This window comes from Phasianus colchicus, chromosome 1 (assembly GCF_987193195.1).
Source record: "Phasianus colchicus chromosome 1, bPhaCol1.hap1.1, whole genome shotgun sequence".
NCBI classification, from domain to species: domain Eukaryota; kingdom Metazoa; phylum Chordata; class Aves; order Galliformes; family Phasianidae; genus Phasianus; species Phasianus colchicus.
The window spans coordinates 43,652,791-43,669,555 of record NC_143436.1 but is presented as its reverse complement, the minus strand read 5'-3'; the positions used below and the strand labels follow the sequence as shown (position 1 = coordinate 43,669,555).

The window sequence follows — 16,765 nt, the reverse complement described above, 5'->3', positions numbered from 1 at the left end:
AGGGAACTCAAAGAATGAAAAATCTCTTTGTTTTCAGCATAGAATGGGAAACTGCTTTTAATTTCTTGGCATTTTTACAACAGTGAAATAATATTTTATTTCTATTTACAAAGTTAATTTGAAAATATCGAACAGTTGGTTGTGACATTTGTACACAGAAGATCTGGTCTTCTACAGGATAAAAATTTAAGCTATTGTATGTCATCTTTGGATATTTTTACCATCCACTGAGGTGCTGATGTGTGCATCTCTCCTGACCTTTTCAAGTTGAATTCTATATTTTATCCTAGGATTTTATAAAAGAAAATGGTCACCTTTACGAAGAAGATCGCTTCATTCCTGAGAATTTTTTTAGGCTCTTTAATAGTACTATTGAAGTCTACAAGGAATTTGCAGATTCACTGGATAAGAATGAGTGCATTATGCCTTCAACTGTAGAAACACCAGAGAATGGTAAGATGGCTCTTGTTTGGGAAAACAGAATCTAAATGGAGAGAAATGGGTGATTTTGCTTTGTTTTCAAGATGCTAAGAATCCAGTGGTGTATCTCAATGTTTCCGTTTTACTGCCAGTTAAAATTACCACCAACACCAAAGTTTGTATTTCTGTTCAAAGGAGATTTATATCTGGTAGTAAAACTACTGCCATCATTTCTAGTGACATTGTTCCTTAATGTAATCCAAATAACTTCACAATGCTCTGTTCTGTTTCTTTTCATCCTAAATACATCCTGGATCATTTTCATACATTGCTCTTTTTCTTCATCTTATCTTCTATTGATGCTCTATTTAGTTTTTATAAGGCAGTAAAGGAGCCTAAGATTACACTACTTAAAGGATGGAAAGCTAGGATAAGTTGCAAACTGGAGTAGCCTCAAGTCACCTCAGTATTCACCTCACTCCTGCTGAAATGGCCTATGTTTACTTGATGTGAAAGATTTAACAAGTTCAGGTCAGGCTCCTGTAGCTAATTCTCATCCTTCCAGTAAATGGAGGTTTTGTATTCTCTTTTCTTTTACTCTCTCTAGTGACAGCTATTAGCTGTTTTAATTAGGGCGACATATCCATTTGCACAATTACACCAGTAATAACTGGAAGCAGATCAGTGCCACAACCTAAGAACTTCTTTAAAGCAATTGCTTTTCCAGAATAGCTATTCAGCAGCAGCTCAGCGTGTGGACTCCTCTGTCTCTTAATAAGGCAGCCTTTTTTGGCCTATTAAGAAGAAAGCCCTGTAGCCAAATTTTAGAAGAGCCAAATAGCTCTATAGCCCTTCATTACATATAGAAGGAACTGTATTTTAAGTTACATAATGCTGACACACTCATTTTCTATTTAGATTCCAGAGTCGCTGTCACAAAAACAATTTCGTTTCCTCCTGTTGCTGCCAGCTCCCTTAGGAATGACAGCATTGGCAGTAATACTAGCAGTAACAGTAACAGTAAGTATTGAATTAATGTATGTGTCTACATTTTGTTCTGGAAGCTGGTTGTTATGAGACTTCAGAGGAAAAGAATGTCTTAATTGTGCAAATTAATGAGAAGTTACTTGTGCCTGATGGTGCACCATGTGTTTCTCAGCTGTAACACCAAAAAGCAATGAATCAAAATTTAGAAATGCTGTAAAGTTGAAATGCTGTGACAGCTCCATGCCTCTTGGAGAGGGCAGGTCTCCTCCTTTTGGCTTATTGTTGTTATGAGGCCTCACTAGTCACGTGGCCTCAGCAAACTCAACTATTCCAGGCACATCATTTTCAGTCTTAGAAAAAGAAGATGCTCCAAATAGAACAGCTATCCCAAATTGATCCTAAGATACTTGTTTGGGTGAAGAGTTCCTTTGTATGTATTTTGAGAGCACTCTGGTTGCCAAAGTTGACACCAAATCGGAAAACAGTCCTTGCTGTATATTTACTGTAGTTGCAGTAGGGCCAGCTGCATGCTGAGGAAGTTTTTGGTTGAGATCAAGGAGTTACTACAGTTTTGGAAGGCTGTAATCTTCTATCCAGCCTAGTCTTCTCTGTGTTTCTTATCTGTCTTGATCAGTGTATTACATGATTGGTCACTGACATATAAGGCAGCCTGGAGTTGTTTCTGTAAGAGCCTCAGTGTTACCTGTCATGAGTCAGAAGGAATGTAGGAAGCTGAGGTGAAGAGAACTAACAGAGTTTCAGGGGGTTTTAATGACCTTAAAAGTTCCTGAAATGGTGCATAAAGCTTATTGTGCTGTAGTTTTCCTTGCTCCTTTTTCCCAGACACATCAGGATGATAGTGTACATTTCTTTTTACTTTTTTATGCTTTACAAACATTGGCATTATCTCATTGTGTGATGTTGAAGTGTGTGGCTGGTACTCCTTGTGCTTAAGAAAGCACAGGCACAGAGCCAGCCTGATGGGCACTGGTGGGAAACTCCCGATGGTAGGACAGATCCTATTTGGAGTTTACCTCTCTTCTTCCTGTTTCCAGTTGCAAATGTGTAATCTAGTTATTCCCTGCATTTTCAGCACCATGCATGCTACGTCACAGATAGTTCACAACTGTTGTCAGGTTGGATTACTTTGTAGTTAACAGAATATCTTATGACACCCCAGAGTCATCTGAGAAGAAGGCTGGAACAAAATCATAGTATCATGGAATGGTTTGGGTGGGAAGGGACCTTTAAGATCTAGTTCCAAACCTTCTGCTATAGGCAGGGACACCTCCCACTACACAGGTTGCTCATCCAGCCTGGCCTTGAACACCTCCAGAGAGGGCCATCCACAACTTCTCTGGCAACCTGTTCCAGTGTCTCACCACCCTTAAAAAAATTTCTACCTAATATCTAGTCTAAATCTACCCTCTTCTATCTAAAAAACATTTCCCCCTGTCTTATCAGTACATGCCCTTATAAAATTGCCCTCCCTAGGTCTCCTGTAGGCCCCCTTCAGGTACTGGAAGGCTGCTATAAGGTCTTCCTGGAGCCTTCACTTTATCAGGCTGAAGAGCCCCAACTCTCTTAGCCTGTTCCCACAGGGGAGGTGGCTCCAGCCCTCTGATCATTCTTGTGGCTCTCCTCTGGAGCTGCTCCAACAGCTCAGTGTCATTCTTATGTTGGGGGGCCCAGAACTGGATGAGTATTCCAGGAGTCTCATGAGAGCAGAGTAGAGGGGCAGAATCACCTCTCTTGATTTGTTGGCCACAGTTTTCTTGATGCAACTCAAGAAATAGTTGGCCTTCAGGGCTGCAAGATCATACTGCCGGCTCATGTTGATCTTTCATCAACTAACACCCCCAGATTTTTCTCAGGGCTGTTCTCAAGCCATTGTCCGCCCAGTCTATATTTGTGCTTGGATCCACCTTCAATTTATGGCTGGCAGCTTTCCTCTCTGAAAAGAGAAGTCTTAGTGCCATAAATTCCTATCCAGGAGGTCACAGAGCTGGCTGCAAATAACCTGATGAGCCTAGAGCCAACTGTGAGGCACCAAGAGGGGGCTAAAAAGTGCATACCTGTCTCTCTCAGGTCTGAGCATGTGATAATTTTTGATGTAACTATGAGAGGAAGAATATTCAAATGCAGCCTGAAGCAATGGGAATGGATCAAGGAGCCAAAGAAAGAGAGAGACAGACTACAGGAACAATTTATTTGAAAGGAGTTTTGACCCAGCGCAGTAACAGGAAGGACATCAGGCAGCAAAGCAGAGTCTAGAGCTCTGGCCAGAGCTGTGCTGGGTACAAGAACACAGAAACAGGCATGTTAATCTTATTTTGTAACTGATTATCAAGTAGGAAAAAAGCCTAATTAAAATAATGCAATAAGTCAAAGAAATTGCTTGGCTGGCCATATGCTGTACAGGTGTGCTCTAACTGATTACCATTCTCTTAAGCAACTTACTGGAAAATTGGATACCACAGCCTTATGTAGAAATGACAAGGTCTAAATGTCTAGGACTGGGGACAGTTTGTACACTTAATCAGATTAAATTACATTAATTTGAAGATTGGATACTGACTGGTTACACTTCAGTCATTAGTTTGGAAGGGGAAGGACTTGTTGCATTGTTGTTGCCATCTCTTATTGTCTGAGAATGATCTTCAGTACCAGTTTTATGTTGTCTTGGTCTTACTGCTAAGTCAGTCTGTTTTTTTTAGTTAATCTTTGTCTTCATGAAGCAAACAACAATGAACGAATGTTATAACATTCACATTGGGAATCATCAGCACAGAGAACCCAGTCTGCTGGCTGTAGGTTGTGCTGGGAACAGCACCACTAAATTCAAAGTTCAGAAAGGCAAACATTTGGAGCAGAAACCTGGAGAAACCTGAAAAATGCATCCCCAGACAAAAACTACTGCAGTATTTTTTTTTAAATGGCCCTTTTCACTATTAAACTATTAAAATGAGCAATTTAAATTGTTTTTAGACAATTGAGAAACAGTCACTGTTAGAAATGAATCCTTCCAGATTAACAACAAATACTGAATCTATTAATAAAGTCTGCTTGGAGAGTCAGCTGTCTTGAACTGCTCTTGATTCTAAAGAGAAACCTGAAAAAAATCATCTAATAAAATAATGTGTGAAATAATTACTGTAGAAATGTCATATATAAATTAGCTAAGTTAATTTTTTTTCATGTTGCTGCATTTATTGCACATCGTATCTCAAGATTTGATCATTATTGCACAATGATAAAACTGAACTACTGTGATAGAGTAGAGCTCACACATGATCTAAACCAAAAATCTTATCCCAACTAGATGTAAACTAGAACAATTATCCTTTTCTAATCTTTTTTTGAACGATAGTAGTGTTGGTGTTTTCCTGGTAATATTTAATGTAGATCTCTGTCATGTTCCCACTCCATCTTTGGTCCCATAATATTATTCTTCCTTCCTTCTCTTCAGTTTTTTTTTGGTTCTACATGATACAATCCAGTTTAAACACCGAGTAATTGTTTACATCTTAGTCCCACTGATATTGTCTGTTTTCTCTGGATCATTAACTCCTGCATAGAACAGAGAATTCAAATGAATGGTTCCTAAAAAAGGAACTTATGTCAGGATAAGAGGTCTTGAATCTTGTTCTCTTTCTGTGCTTAAATCAAGCAAGCTATAGTAGTCCTTTTTCTTTCCACCAAATGAATCTCATCTTTCCCTCTTAAACTTGAACTTGCTAGCTGTTACTAGCACTTAACTTAGCACTTTACTGTTACAGTGCAATATTTTTCAGTATTGCTTTCTTCCATTTTTGCCTGTAATTTTCCCATAATAATTAAGCCTTATTATGAAGTACTGAACAGCTCAAAGAACATGTGTGCACTGTAAACACAGAGATCTCTATGAGCGCTTTTAGGAAGAAGTTCGACTTTTATAATTAAGCAAAAAATACTGTAGTTTAATTCTGTAATTGCACAACAATTAAAAAGTATTGCCCATGGCTTAATGCAATTGGTGTTTCATTCTGTGCTGTTACAGTTAATGGAGAATCCTAATGAACAGGTGAAAGCTGTTCTACATTTTTGTAGATAAGATCTTGTGGTAGCTGTGTTGGAGCTGAGCAGAGGTAAAGTGAAAATTCCTTTGAGACATATAAGGCAATAAAATGAAGTTGGTGGTTTGAATCATAATTGCTTGCTAAATTTACACACATGGCTCAAAGTAGAGAACAGCTCAATAACTTCTTTGTGTAGCTGAGTGGCTTTCAATGTAAACGTATTTCATTCAGTTTAACGTACTGATGTCCGTGAAGATTATACATGAATCTACTTCATATGAGCTCACTTCCTAAGGGATTCTTCCACAAGGTGTTGAAGTGAGTGCACAAAGCGGTGCTGGCCTGCTTCCACATCCCTTTAGCACCTTGCAGAAATAAAGTCTGTTTCAAGTAAATAACCTACCAACTACAGAGCCAGAAGTTCATCTGGTGTTGCCCAAAGAGTTCATGAAGTTACCTTACCACCTGGTTCCTCCTATTCCTTCTCCTGCTCGCTCTTCTCAAACACTAAAAGTGGGAATGCTTTTGTGTAGAGCTGTTGTAGTTCAATTTTCTACCAGAGGAAAAAGTCTCAATTAAAGGGATAAAAACTACTGGCAGCCAGCTTGCCTTTCTCATTTCCTTTCACTATGGCGCAGAATCTGGGAGACTCTCCAGACTGAAAATTCTCCAACCTGTTCTGTCTTAGGTATTTAGATAAATGGAAAGCACATGATAAAATCTGCCATGACTCATTTCATTATCTCCAAATTTTTCAAGAGATATTTTTCCTGACTCAAAAATAAATCTAACTGATATTTTGTTATTTGCTTTTTAAAAGTAGATTTAGGTTACTTAAATTTCAAATTAATTCAAGCAGAATGAAATTATGAGGAAAAAATCTATTCTCATTTTTAAAAGTAGCTTTTTGCATTTTTGTTGCTTATTTTTTTTTTTACAATTTGACTGTATTTAGGTTCTGCCCCTGGATTTCAGGTCTCCACATGGAAAACTAAATATATATCACTTTCACTAGATGCTGAAGAAAGCATCTGCATTGTAGATATCTTCTCAGAAATCAGATTTTTCTACTTCTAGATATCTCATTGTAAAGAAAACTCTTCTTTATCTAAGACTCTCTAAAGTTAGTGAAAATTTGTAAAAATGATCATGCTAGACTAACGCTGATCTCCCTGAATGCAGACTATTTCTTTAGAAGTTGACATAAAAATCAACATGCTTGCCATATCATTCTAACGGGCATTGCAGAGCAGATAGAGGATTCTGAGGTTAAACAGTCTGCAAGAACTTCTTATCAAATGACTTGCTCTTTGTGACCTGAAGAAAATTGTTTTTTCCCCACTTTCTCTATTTTTCTGAAGTTTATAGAACAGAATCCAGAAAACATGACCATAAGTTCAGTGTTATAACTAAACACTCTCACACTGGGAAGAATGATTAATGTAATTAGGCAAAGCAGTGTTGCATTTTAATTGACTAGAACACAAGAACAGTATAGAAATATTCTCATGTGAATACAAGTTGCATAAATTAATGATAGGATTTTTTGTTTCAGCTACTCAGACTATCTCTGCACCACTTCAGTTTGTCCAGATTTCTTGAAGTTCAATTTTTATAAAGAAACCTCTATACCTAACCTAGGACAGACTTTCATAAAAGATATGTCACTCCTGTTAATTTCCCCTCTTTTCAACTGATGTTCATTTCTGTAGAAATTTCCTTACCTTCTCTTTAGGCAGATTTCTTCCCAGTAAACTATCACCTATTCTGTTTGACTAATGTTTCCTTTTAGTGCAATGAGCCTACTGATGTAAGTAAAATTCAAGCCCTATCGTCAGAATCTAGAGTTTGTAAACAGTACATAACAAGGGATGTACTGTTTTCTTATAGTTTTCTCTACACTAACTCTAGAAATATGGCTTAATTTCAGAGAAAGAATATTTGTGTAAAAGCTTATAACATGACACGCAGAAAAACTCAAGAGAGTGAAAGTGAGTTGCCAGTTAATTATGAGAATGCTCCTCTCTAAAGTGTTTTCTCAGTGGCTCTTTAATAATGTACTAAACACACATTGATTGACCCAGTATTTCACACCATATGTGCTTAGAAATTTGCTATTTGTGTAAGTCACTTGCACAGATTTCTAGTCCTACAACTCCATTATCTGTTCTCTATCTAATTACCTACACTTTTTCTTTGCTTCCAATTTGGTTCTTTTGCAATAATCTGACAGTACACCCACCATTTGAGCTGCAGACATCAAATTTTGAAATTAACTGCAAGCCTGGTGTCTGGTGTCTAAACTGGCAGTCTCCTACAGCTCACTTTGCATTTCAGAAAGTGGATCCCAGGGTGACTCCATTGGATTTTTCACATCCTGATCTTGATCAAATAACTGGATAGCCTCATTTTAGTCTTGGTATGCATACAGCTCCCAATGAGGAGAATGGAATTGCTTATTCTCATAAAAGACTAGAATTAGGGCTATTCTGTATAAAATGCAAAAAGCTGTCAAGAAATGGTAGCAACAAAACAGCATACAGCTGGACTTAAACTTACAAGGTTTTGATCTTATTGAAGTCAGCAGGACCTTACCAGGCAGACGTTAAAAGTAGAGTCAGATATATTATTGTTAAATCAATCTGTGTCATATGTGTCTTATGGAGCTTAAACAAATGCATGAAGTGAATGTTTTGAAGTGACAAATATTTTGTCTTCCAAGGAATTACTTTGTGATACAAGATAATTAAAAACTGATAGAAACAAAATTTTGAAGTGAGGGAAAAAGAATGTGCTCTACAAATGACAAAAAAAAAAAAAAGATAATCAGTCTTGGAACTATTAAACAGAACAATTTCATGAGGGGGAGGAGCATCTCTATGATCAAAAAAAAATTCTTATGATATTTTGGATGACATGCACCTCATGTACACAGTATTTTGAAATATCTGTTTTGCTATCTTGATGCTATTGTGTAGATGGTGCCTAAAAGTGCTCTTGTTAATAGTGTTGCCCTGAAGATGGTTTTCTGCCATAAATCTGTCTTCACTAATGAGAACATCTGTAATTGCAGAAGAGGCACTTGGCTTCATTAGCAGCTCCAGCCTGCAAGGGATCAGCATAGCATTGACATCATTGCTGTCTCTTCTCATTGGCTTTATTTTGGGAGCCATATACTGGAAGGTAAGAAATATTTCATTTAATTGTTTGCATAGTTATATTATATTTCATGGCTATAGAGAAGCTGGAAGAACATAATGATTCTGCATGTGAAAGTCATAGACCTCTTTTTTGATCTTCTCTGAACTGTGTGACGTGCAAATATAAAACTTTGTTGTCAAATTCTTCAGTTCCATCACCAAATTATAAAACTTGTTCTGTCAGTTTGATATCTCTCTAATTGGAAATTAAAAGCATGGGATTCCCCTAATTACCCAGTTCTTCTATTATGTCTTGAGATGGGTTCCTATGGTTTTAGCCAGTGTGGCATTTTCTACAATACAAAATATTTAATAATATGTAATTGTAAAATTATGTAAATGTAAATATGTAAATGTAAAATTATACAATTAGGAAATGTGTACTAGAAGGCAGTATTTTACCTACATTTTGCAAAATGATTTTGGTATTGAAAATCTGAAGCAAATTGGAATATACAACAATTGCTTTCAGAGTTTTCAAATAAAGCTTTAGATTATTTACATTTATTGCATTTTCTTTCTAGAAAACACATCCTAAATCCAGACCAGAAAGTAATGAAACTACACAGTGTCATGGCTGTCAAGAGGAAAATGAGATAAGGTACAAAGTTCCACTTCACACACACACACACACACACACACGTATAGAAATGTAAGATCATCTTTGAGAAATTCTTTCAGAAAATTCCTCTCTAGTTCTCACAATAAACAAACAAGCAAATGAAAACCAACCTACAAAAAAAAACAATCAAACAAGAAAACTAAGCCACACTATCAGGGTTTGCTGTAGATCTGAAAGGTATGCTTAGGATCTGCCCTTTGAAGGAGGTCCAATATGAAATATAAGAATTAATACAGAGGAAATTCGTTTGTACAAAATTATATTAACAAGACGTTACCTGTGACTCATACGAGTAAGGAATAGTGATGAAAAGAAGCAGGTTTGAAAGGTTACCTTACAATGGAAGAATGAAGCCAACCCAGGATGGCTGAGATCTGTAGAGGAAGCAACAAAAATAAGTGAAATTTGTTATTTTATTTGAAAAGGAATGTAGGGATAGTTTTAAGTTAGAATATTTCATGTTACTATAATTCATGCCAAAATGTTTTGGGAGTATTATTTAACGTTCTATTTCAGAATCTTTAGTAACTTTTAAACTGTGAGGAATTATAACATCTCAAGGAGATCTACTAGTCTTCTCACACTGTATGAAATGTCACTGTGCTGCCTATGGTTGAAGACAGGAATAGGCAAAGTTCTGATCTAGCAGTTTTTGGTTATGTGGGCCACAGTTTTTAGAGTTCAAATCCTTCTAGGATAATACATTATTCAAACATTTTTTTCATCACGTACAGTTCATATAAAAGAAAACTGCGCATTTACCCAATATATGATTTGCTAAGAATAACTCATCCAGCACCTCAGCCTAGCAGGTGTTAAAATTTGTAAAGCCCAACATGAATCTTCCTTCTGACTTCACAGGAAATATAAAAAATGATTTTATAGGAAGAAAAGAGAGAGGAGGAAAGAGAACCATTAGGTAAATGCAGGAGGTGACCCTAAGAGGAAAATGTAAACAGGTTACATATTCACTGTGCAGTTTTTGTTGTTGTTGTTGTTGTTGTTGTTGTTTTTTCCCCCTTTCCCTGAGAAATTTTGAAAATTCATCAAGAAGTAGGAAGAATCTGTTAGCAAACATGTTTTAATATTTCCAGTTCAATTACAGATATTTCTTTTTTTATATGTAGATGGTTTATATGTAGATGATAAAGCCTTCCATGGTAGTTCCTTGAACCTGTAGTAATAGTACCTATAGTACTAATGCTGTAGTAATAAAGTACCTATTTTTTATTTCAGTATGTTGCAGCAAAAAGAAAAAGGACATCTACAAGTGTAGCTGTTGCTTTTTCTCCCTCAACACTGTTACTGTTTCATGTACTGGTAAGTTCTTGTGGTTAGAAGTGCTACCATAGGATTAACCTCTATCTGCGGAAATGTGTAATCACTCAGAGTCCATTTGGGGGAAAAATAATATAATAAAACTTATTATCAGTAGACTTACTTTGTGCGTAGGAACTTTAGTTAGTAATTTAATTAATCTTGTATCATTAATTCTAGCTTTTGGATTTTAATGTAAACGTTACAAAATAAAAGATGCCAGAATTCTGAAATGAAGGACCAACTGCTGCTTCTCCTTTTTGGTGTGATGGCCAATATGGAAAATACTTCAGCTGTTGTTCCCACAGCTGTTTCAAAGCAGTGTAATCTAAAATCACAGTCTTTCGAAAAGCAGGATAGAACTGAACTTCTTCAAGTTGTTTACTCAGCACTGTTTGCAGTCTCCATAGCCTTATCAGATCCATCATTCTTGTTTGTATGTAAGAGGGACAAGTAAGAATGATGGAGGGAGCAGTAAATGTAAGTGAGCTTTCCTGTCCCAGAAGTTCTCTGCAAAAGGAGCATTTCCCTGGCAAGGGCAGTCTGACCACAAGAGTTATGTAGTCACCATTGACTAGATGATATCAAAAGTTTTTGCTGGCAAATGTGCTCTTGAATCAAGAAGTGCCATGAAGTTGAAATACATCAGAATGGAAATATTCTTTTGTTTCTGAATTAGGGAATGCCATGCAAGTATCATGAATATATGTGCTTCCAAAATTATAGGAAAAAATGTCTGTGTTATGTCTGTGAAAAGCTCTACTGTTCAGTAGCATAGAGAGGAAAACTAATTAGCAAAATTCTAATTGCTCTTTCTCTTCAGGCAGGTAACAGTTCCATGTTTGCTTCATAAATGAAGCAGCCTTAAGCACATTCATATTCCTTCTGGAGTGACAGACTGAGTCTGCATCTGTTGTTGCTGCCCATGACTCCATGACATGACAAAGAAATGAGGACAATTTGTGTTTCTTACTGTGAAACCAACACTGAATCGAGCAACAAGAAGAGTGTGCACTTAACAGGACTATATCTTATGTGAATATCTACTTCGTGTGGCATTTGGGGTTTTTAATTGTATTTGTACTTGCGTCTGACTCTGACAAACAAAGTACATATCCAGAACAAAAAACACTTTTAAATGCCTCTAACTATATGGAAACATTGAAAATCATAAATACCTTTGCATCCTTAATTTAAGTTCTGTGTCCTCTACCTTACCTTGGTGTCTTCAAATGGAATACTTTGAACTGAGAGAAAATGCAGAAATGGATATAGATAACACACTCTTCAATACTGTATATAAAACTTGAAAGTAAAGTCATGACGTGGACCAGTTTACTAGCCTTTTACTTATAAAGAACTGGGTTTATTCCTGGCAAAAGTCATGTGTACAGTGACATGTGGCCTCTGTTGTATGCCAAGTGGCTACATGCCCACCACGGAAAGCCTCAAGAGTTCATCAGCTTTGGTGGTGTCTGCTCAGGAGAAGCAAATACTGGATGAAGACAAAGTAAACAGAACATTACAGTACATCATGGAGCTTTGAAGCATTAGGAGTAACTGCTGGAGATGTGAACACTGGTGAAATTTCCAGCCATACCAAGAGAAGGGAGAGTAAAGAGTCTGAATTGCGTTCAAACATCAAAATAAAGACAAACCCACGAAATGCATTTCAAATGCTGAAGATGCATGCCATTGATAACTTGTTTTCAAATGTATAGCATAGAAAATCTGAAAGATCCTGAGAGTGTATTTAGCTTTTACTTACATCAGCTGTAATTAATATTCGCATTGTGTTTTTAATGATTAGTAAGCTTTACTATCCTGACATTCTCCACTCCTAAGATTAATTCTCTTGAAACAGAAGAGAAAGGCTTTAATTTCCACTTGTCTTCTACAACTACTACTGCTGTAGCATCCATGAAATCTTGTACAGGTTTAATGTACAGGCATTTTCAAGAAAATGCTAAAAATACTGTGATAAAAGTTGCAAGTACAGTTGTGCATCTTTTCATCTTGACACTTTCTAGGTAATGGTAATGAATCATTTATCTGTATTAGAGGTTTCTACTTTAGAATGTAAGGGTGGTTCACTTCAGATGACAAATTGCCATCCGTCATCAAACTGGCTATGTCAGTAAGAATTTTAGTTTGAGTTACTTGAAAATGTTGAAAAAATAAAAATAAAACAAGGAACACCTTATTAATGCTTTGCAGAAATTTGGAGTTCTCTCTAAAGTGTAGTCTAACTTAACTGTAAAATCATAACATTTCCTGAGTTGGAAGGGACCCCTGAAGATCATGAAGTCCTGACTCCACACAGGGCAGTTTAAGAGGTAAACAATATATCTAATACCATTCTCCAATATCTGCTGGTACACTGACAGGATTAATTTTTAAAGAATTTTTGTGGAATTTTTAATCATCTGATAAATTTTCTGAGAGCCATGCATAGAAAGAGCATAACATATGTATAATAGTGTGTGTGTGTGTGTGTGTGTGTGTATAATTGGTAAAACTGTTTTGGCTTTCATACTCACTGAGAAAGAAAAACCTCAGGACTTTATTATAATGACAGAGCTTATATGTGCATTTAGCTACTTTGCTTGGAATTTTGACACTACTGACGTCAATGGTGAAATTTCTTTTGAATTCACCCATACCAGGATTTGATCACATAGTTCTAATTTTTTCTTTTCTTATAATAAGGCCTGCCTGAGTGTCAGAAAATAATATTTTGCCCACCCTGGATATCAGAAAAGTGTTCTCCAATCTCATTCAGTTGGTATAAATTAGCATAGTCCCATTAATGTTAACAGAGGTTTTTATAATCTGAGGAATGTAGCTTAAACTAGATGAAAAGAAGCTTGGTGAGAGAATCAGACCTCCTTTTTTATTCAGAAGTGCAGGAGCATTCACCATTTAATGAGAAATAATCAAGATTGTTCATCACTTCTAACAAATAAGGCTCATTGCAAATTTTAGATCTGCAAAAATTTGCCAGTGTACAGTTCTCACTAGGCCTATGAACTAAATAAGAGTTATCCTGAAAGAAATGTCAGCATGACCGAATTTATAGGAAATGTGCACCTTATTGGTTTTGTGAACAATACTGTATGTATGTTTTGACAGAGCTGAAAAGTATCAACCAACAATAAGTAGAAGTCACTATCCTTACATATTTTACAAAACAAAAACAAAAACATATTCCACATTGCTATATTGTATGTACTCAAAGCTAGTTTATGTATTCTAAGTTTTACAGTATTTTTCAATGTTTCTTTTAAACAAAAATTTGTATTTATTAGCATTCTTTGTTCATGAGAATATTAGTTTTCCTATACACATATTTTCCGGAAAATCAAATACACAATAACATTGCATATTGGTGTGCCTTAAATTATACTTTGACATTCAAAACACATGGTGTTTTAGAGTCCTTAGTATACCATCTACCCATAAAATCGTAAAAGATAAAATGACAGGTTTAAATGGAAACATACATTAAGCCTAGATAGATGGTGACAAAATATTCATGTTCCAATAGTAAAATCTTAAAATAGTAGGTATGTCACCTTCATATGTCACATTCTTTAATCTCTTCTATGGAGTAAAGCAAATTGAAGGATACATGCAAACTCAAAGAAAGTTCATGTACATAACTTCCAACCTGACATCACAGTCTGTTCTGATTTTGAGTATGCACTGAACATAGTACAACAGAGTAGCAAAACTGTTGATAGAGTCAGGTTTCCTTGTTCTTCCTGCCCATTTTTGAGAGATTTGAACAAAATATTAGGTGGTCTCAGCCATTTTGCAAGGCAGAAGGACATTTCTGGATATTTATAAATATGAATGGTTTGCAAGTGGATGGCACAACACTTGAAAATGTGATCATAAAATTATTTCAAGGTTTCTGTGCCCAATTTATCTATCCACCAAGGAGGACTTAATTTTACATGCATTGAAACTTTGAAAAACTGCTGATTTGTGAGATATCTTTGAAACCAATTCTGTGAAAGTAGTGGTGGCAGAAATAATTAATAGCTTCTTTATCCAGCTGTAGCCTACCTGACTTCTGAATAGCGATCACTTCTTCAGACTTTTTGAGTAAACACTGTATTAGCTCAAAAATGAACACCCTTTCTTTTAAAATGAATTTGGGGGAAAAGTGAATGTTGGTTTTGTGTATGTTTAATTTTTTTTTTAATAAGAAAGTCAACCAAGTTTGTTTCAGATTTCTATCATTTTGTGAGGAACTAACATTTTAAGTTTCCTTTGGCATTGTTGAATTTTGCATGCAATTAATAGTGGCCTTGTGATAATAAAAAGCAGATAGTGATATACAGAGTAACTCAATGTGCTATTTTAGGTATGTGTTTACTTGAATAAATTAATGGTACTTTAATCACAAGGTCATTGTATAAGTAAGCTTATGATAGCACTAATGTGCTATACTATGGAGTATATGTACAACCTGCACATGTTTTAGATTCTGATCTTCACCAGCTCTGTTTTCTCTGTTGCTCTCTCTTTGTGATACACTGAAACTATTCAGTACACACAGTACAAATATTAAATTGAAAAGCTAACCATATACATAAAGATATTCTGATTTAGATTTACATTTAAGAATTATCCAACATTCTTCAATTCAGGAATCTGATATCTATTGAATGCAGATGTACAGTGATGGTGGCATGTTGCTATTATGTTATTGAAGTGATAGAACGCAGTAACTTCAGACTCTTTAGTGATAGAGACACAGACGTTTGCTGGTTGTATCATGGGCAAATTCATTTATCTCAGTGTAAATGTCAGCACAGTCTTGCATAGATACATTCTGACTGGCAGTAATAAAATTTACGTAATGTGGTGTGTATGTATATATGTGTCCTCTTAAAGATAGACGTTTTCCCTGATCCTTTTTTATACCAGTTCAGATTTGAAATTTACATTATATACATATACTTTATTGTTCTAAATAAAGATATTATGCACTGCCAAGCAATGAGTATGTTCCTCTGCTCTTCTGTGTCAGTCCTAAGACTTTCTGAACATCCTGCTGTCTTCTTGCAGAATTTCCTGCCACAATATCTGCTACTAGACGTGAGATCCTTCATAATCATTCATTTCTTAATCGTGCATTTACAAGTTTTGTGCCACTAAAACATCTGGTTCTAATCCGTAGTGTATCTCTGATTATGCAAATTATTCCAGCTTCAGAATTAAAAGTTTGTTGTAACTCCTTAATGAGCTTAAAATTGTTTGTGCCAAGCTTTAGGCAACTTTTATAATCCCATTCTTGCTATTGGCCAAATACTAGGATTTTAATTTAATTTACCACTGAAAATTGGGATGTTTTTGATGCACACTCAGTAAATGGCATTTATAACTCTTTAAAAAATATATACAAAATAAAAAATAAATACATGGCTTTTCAGCTGAGGCCTGAGCTTATCCCATGAGGATAGAATCCTGCCTTTCAATTTTTGGGAAGTTGTTCTGGTGTTTCAGTAAAAAGCCAATCCCAGAACAAGAGATGGGAATAGGAGGGAAACCTGAACTGCTTGGGGAGCTCAAGCACCTCTCCCCTCCTGATTGAATAAAATAATTCCAGACTAAGAGGAAGAAATAAACCTTTCAACCTACCACTAAGAAACGCTTTGAAAGCTGTTGGATGCAAATATAGGAGGCTTACAAATAGGAGTGAGGTACAAACAAGACTGTTGAAAAGGAGCAGAGAGCAGGGTCAATGGGCTGGGAGACAGAGAAACAGGATTTAAGGATGGCAGAAAATTTAGAGCATGGGCAAGAGTGAAAGATGTTGTTCTAGGTACAAGAAGAAGGACACACATGATGGGACTCATGATGAGCAGACCCAAGCACCTCTTCTATGAGGAAAGGCGGAGGAAAGTGGGAGATTAGACTATTCAGCTTGGGGGAAAACAGGAGGTTCCTTCTGAACATGTGGAAGAATTTCTGTGCTGTGCGGGTGACAGAACACTGGCACAGGTTGCCCAGAGAATTTGTGGAGTCTCCTCCACTGAGATCTTGAGAAGCTGCTAGGCCATTGCCCTGGGCACTCTGCTCTGGCTCTGAATGAGTAGAGTTAGGGTAGATGGACCCAGAGGTCCCTGCCAACCTCAGACATCCTGTGA

General features: G+C 36.3%; 1 protein-coding gene across 2 annotated transcripts in view; it reads left to right on the top strand.

The window, feature by feature from the left end:
- Positions 1 to 15,632, top strand: part of KITLG (KIT ligand) — a 52,801-nt gene extending 37,169 nt beyond the window's left edge. Inside the window, exons 5-10 of one of the 2 annotated variants that reach the window (XM_031589627.2) lie at positions 291 to 453; positions 1,339 to 1,440; positions 8,539 to 8,648; positions 9,190 to 9,266; positions 10,524 to 10,607; positions 11,428 to 15,632. In XM_031589627.2, the coding sequence (XP_031445487.2) occupies positions 291 to 453; positions 1,339 to 1,440; positions 8,539 to 8,648; positions 9,190 to 9,266; positions 10,524 to 10,563 (492 nt within the window). In that variant the 3' untranslated portion in view covers positions 10,564 to 10,607; positions 11,428 to 15,632. The remainder of the gene's footprint in view (positions 1 to 290; positions 454 to 1,338; positions 1,441 to 8,538; positions 8,649 to 9,189; positions 9,267 to 10,523; positions 10,608 to 11,427) is intronic. The other variant, XM_090139603.1, reaches the window with a different exon arrangement.
- Positions 15,633 to 16,765: the final 1,133 nt, after the last annotated feature.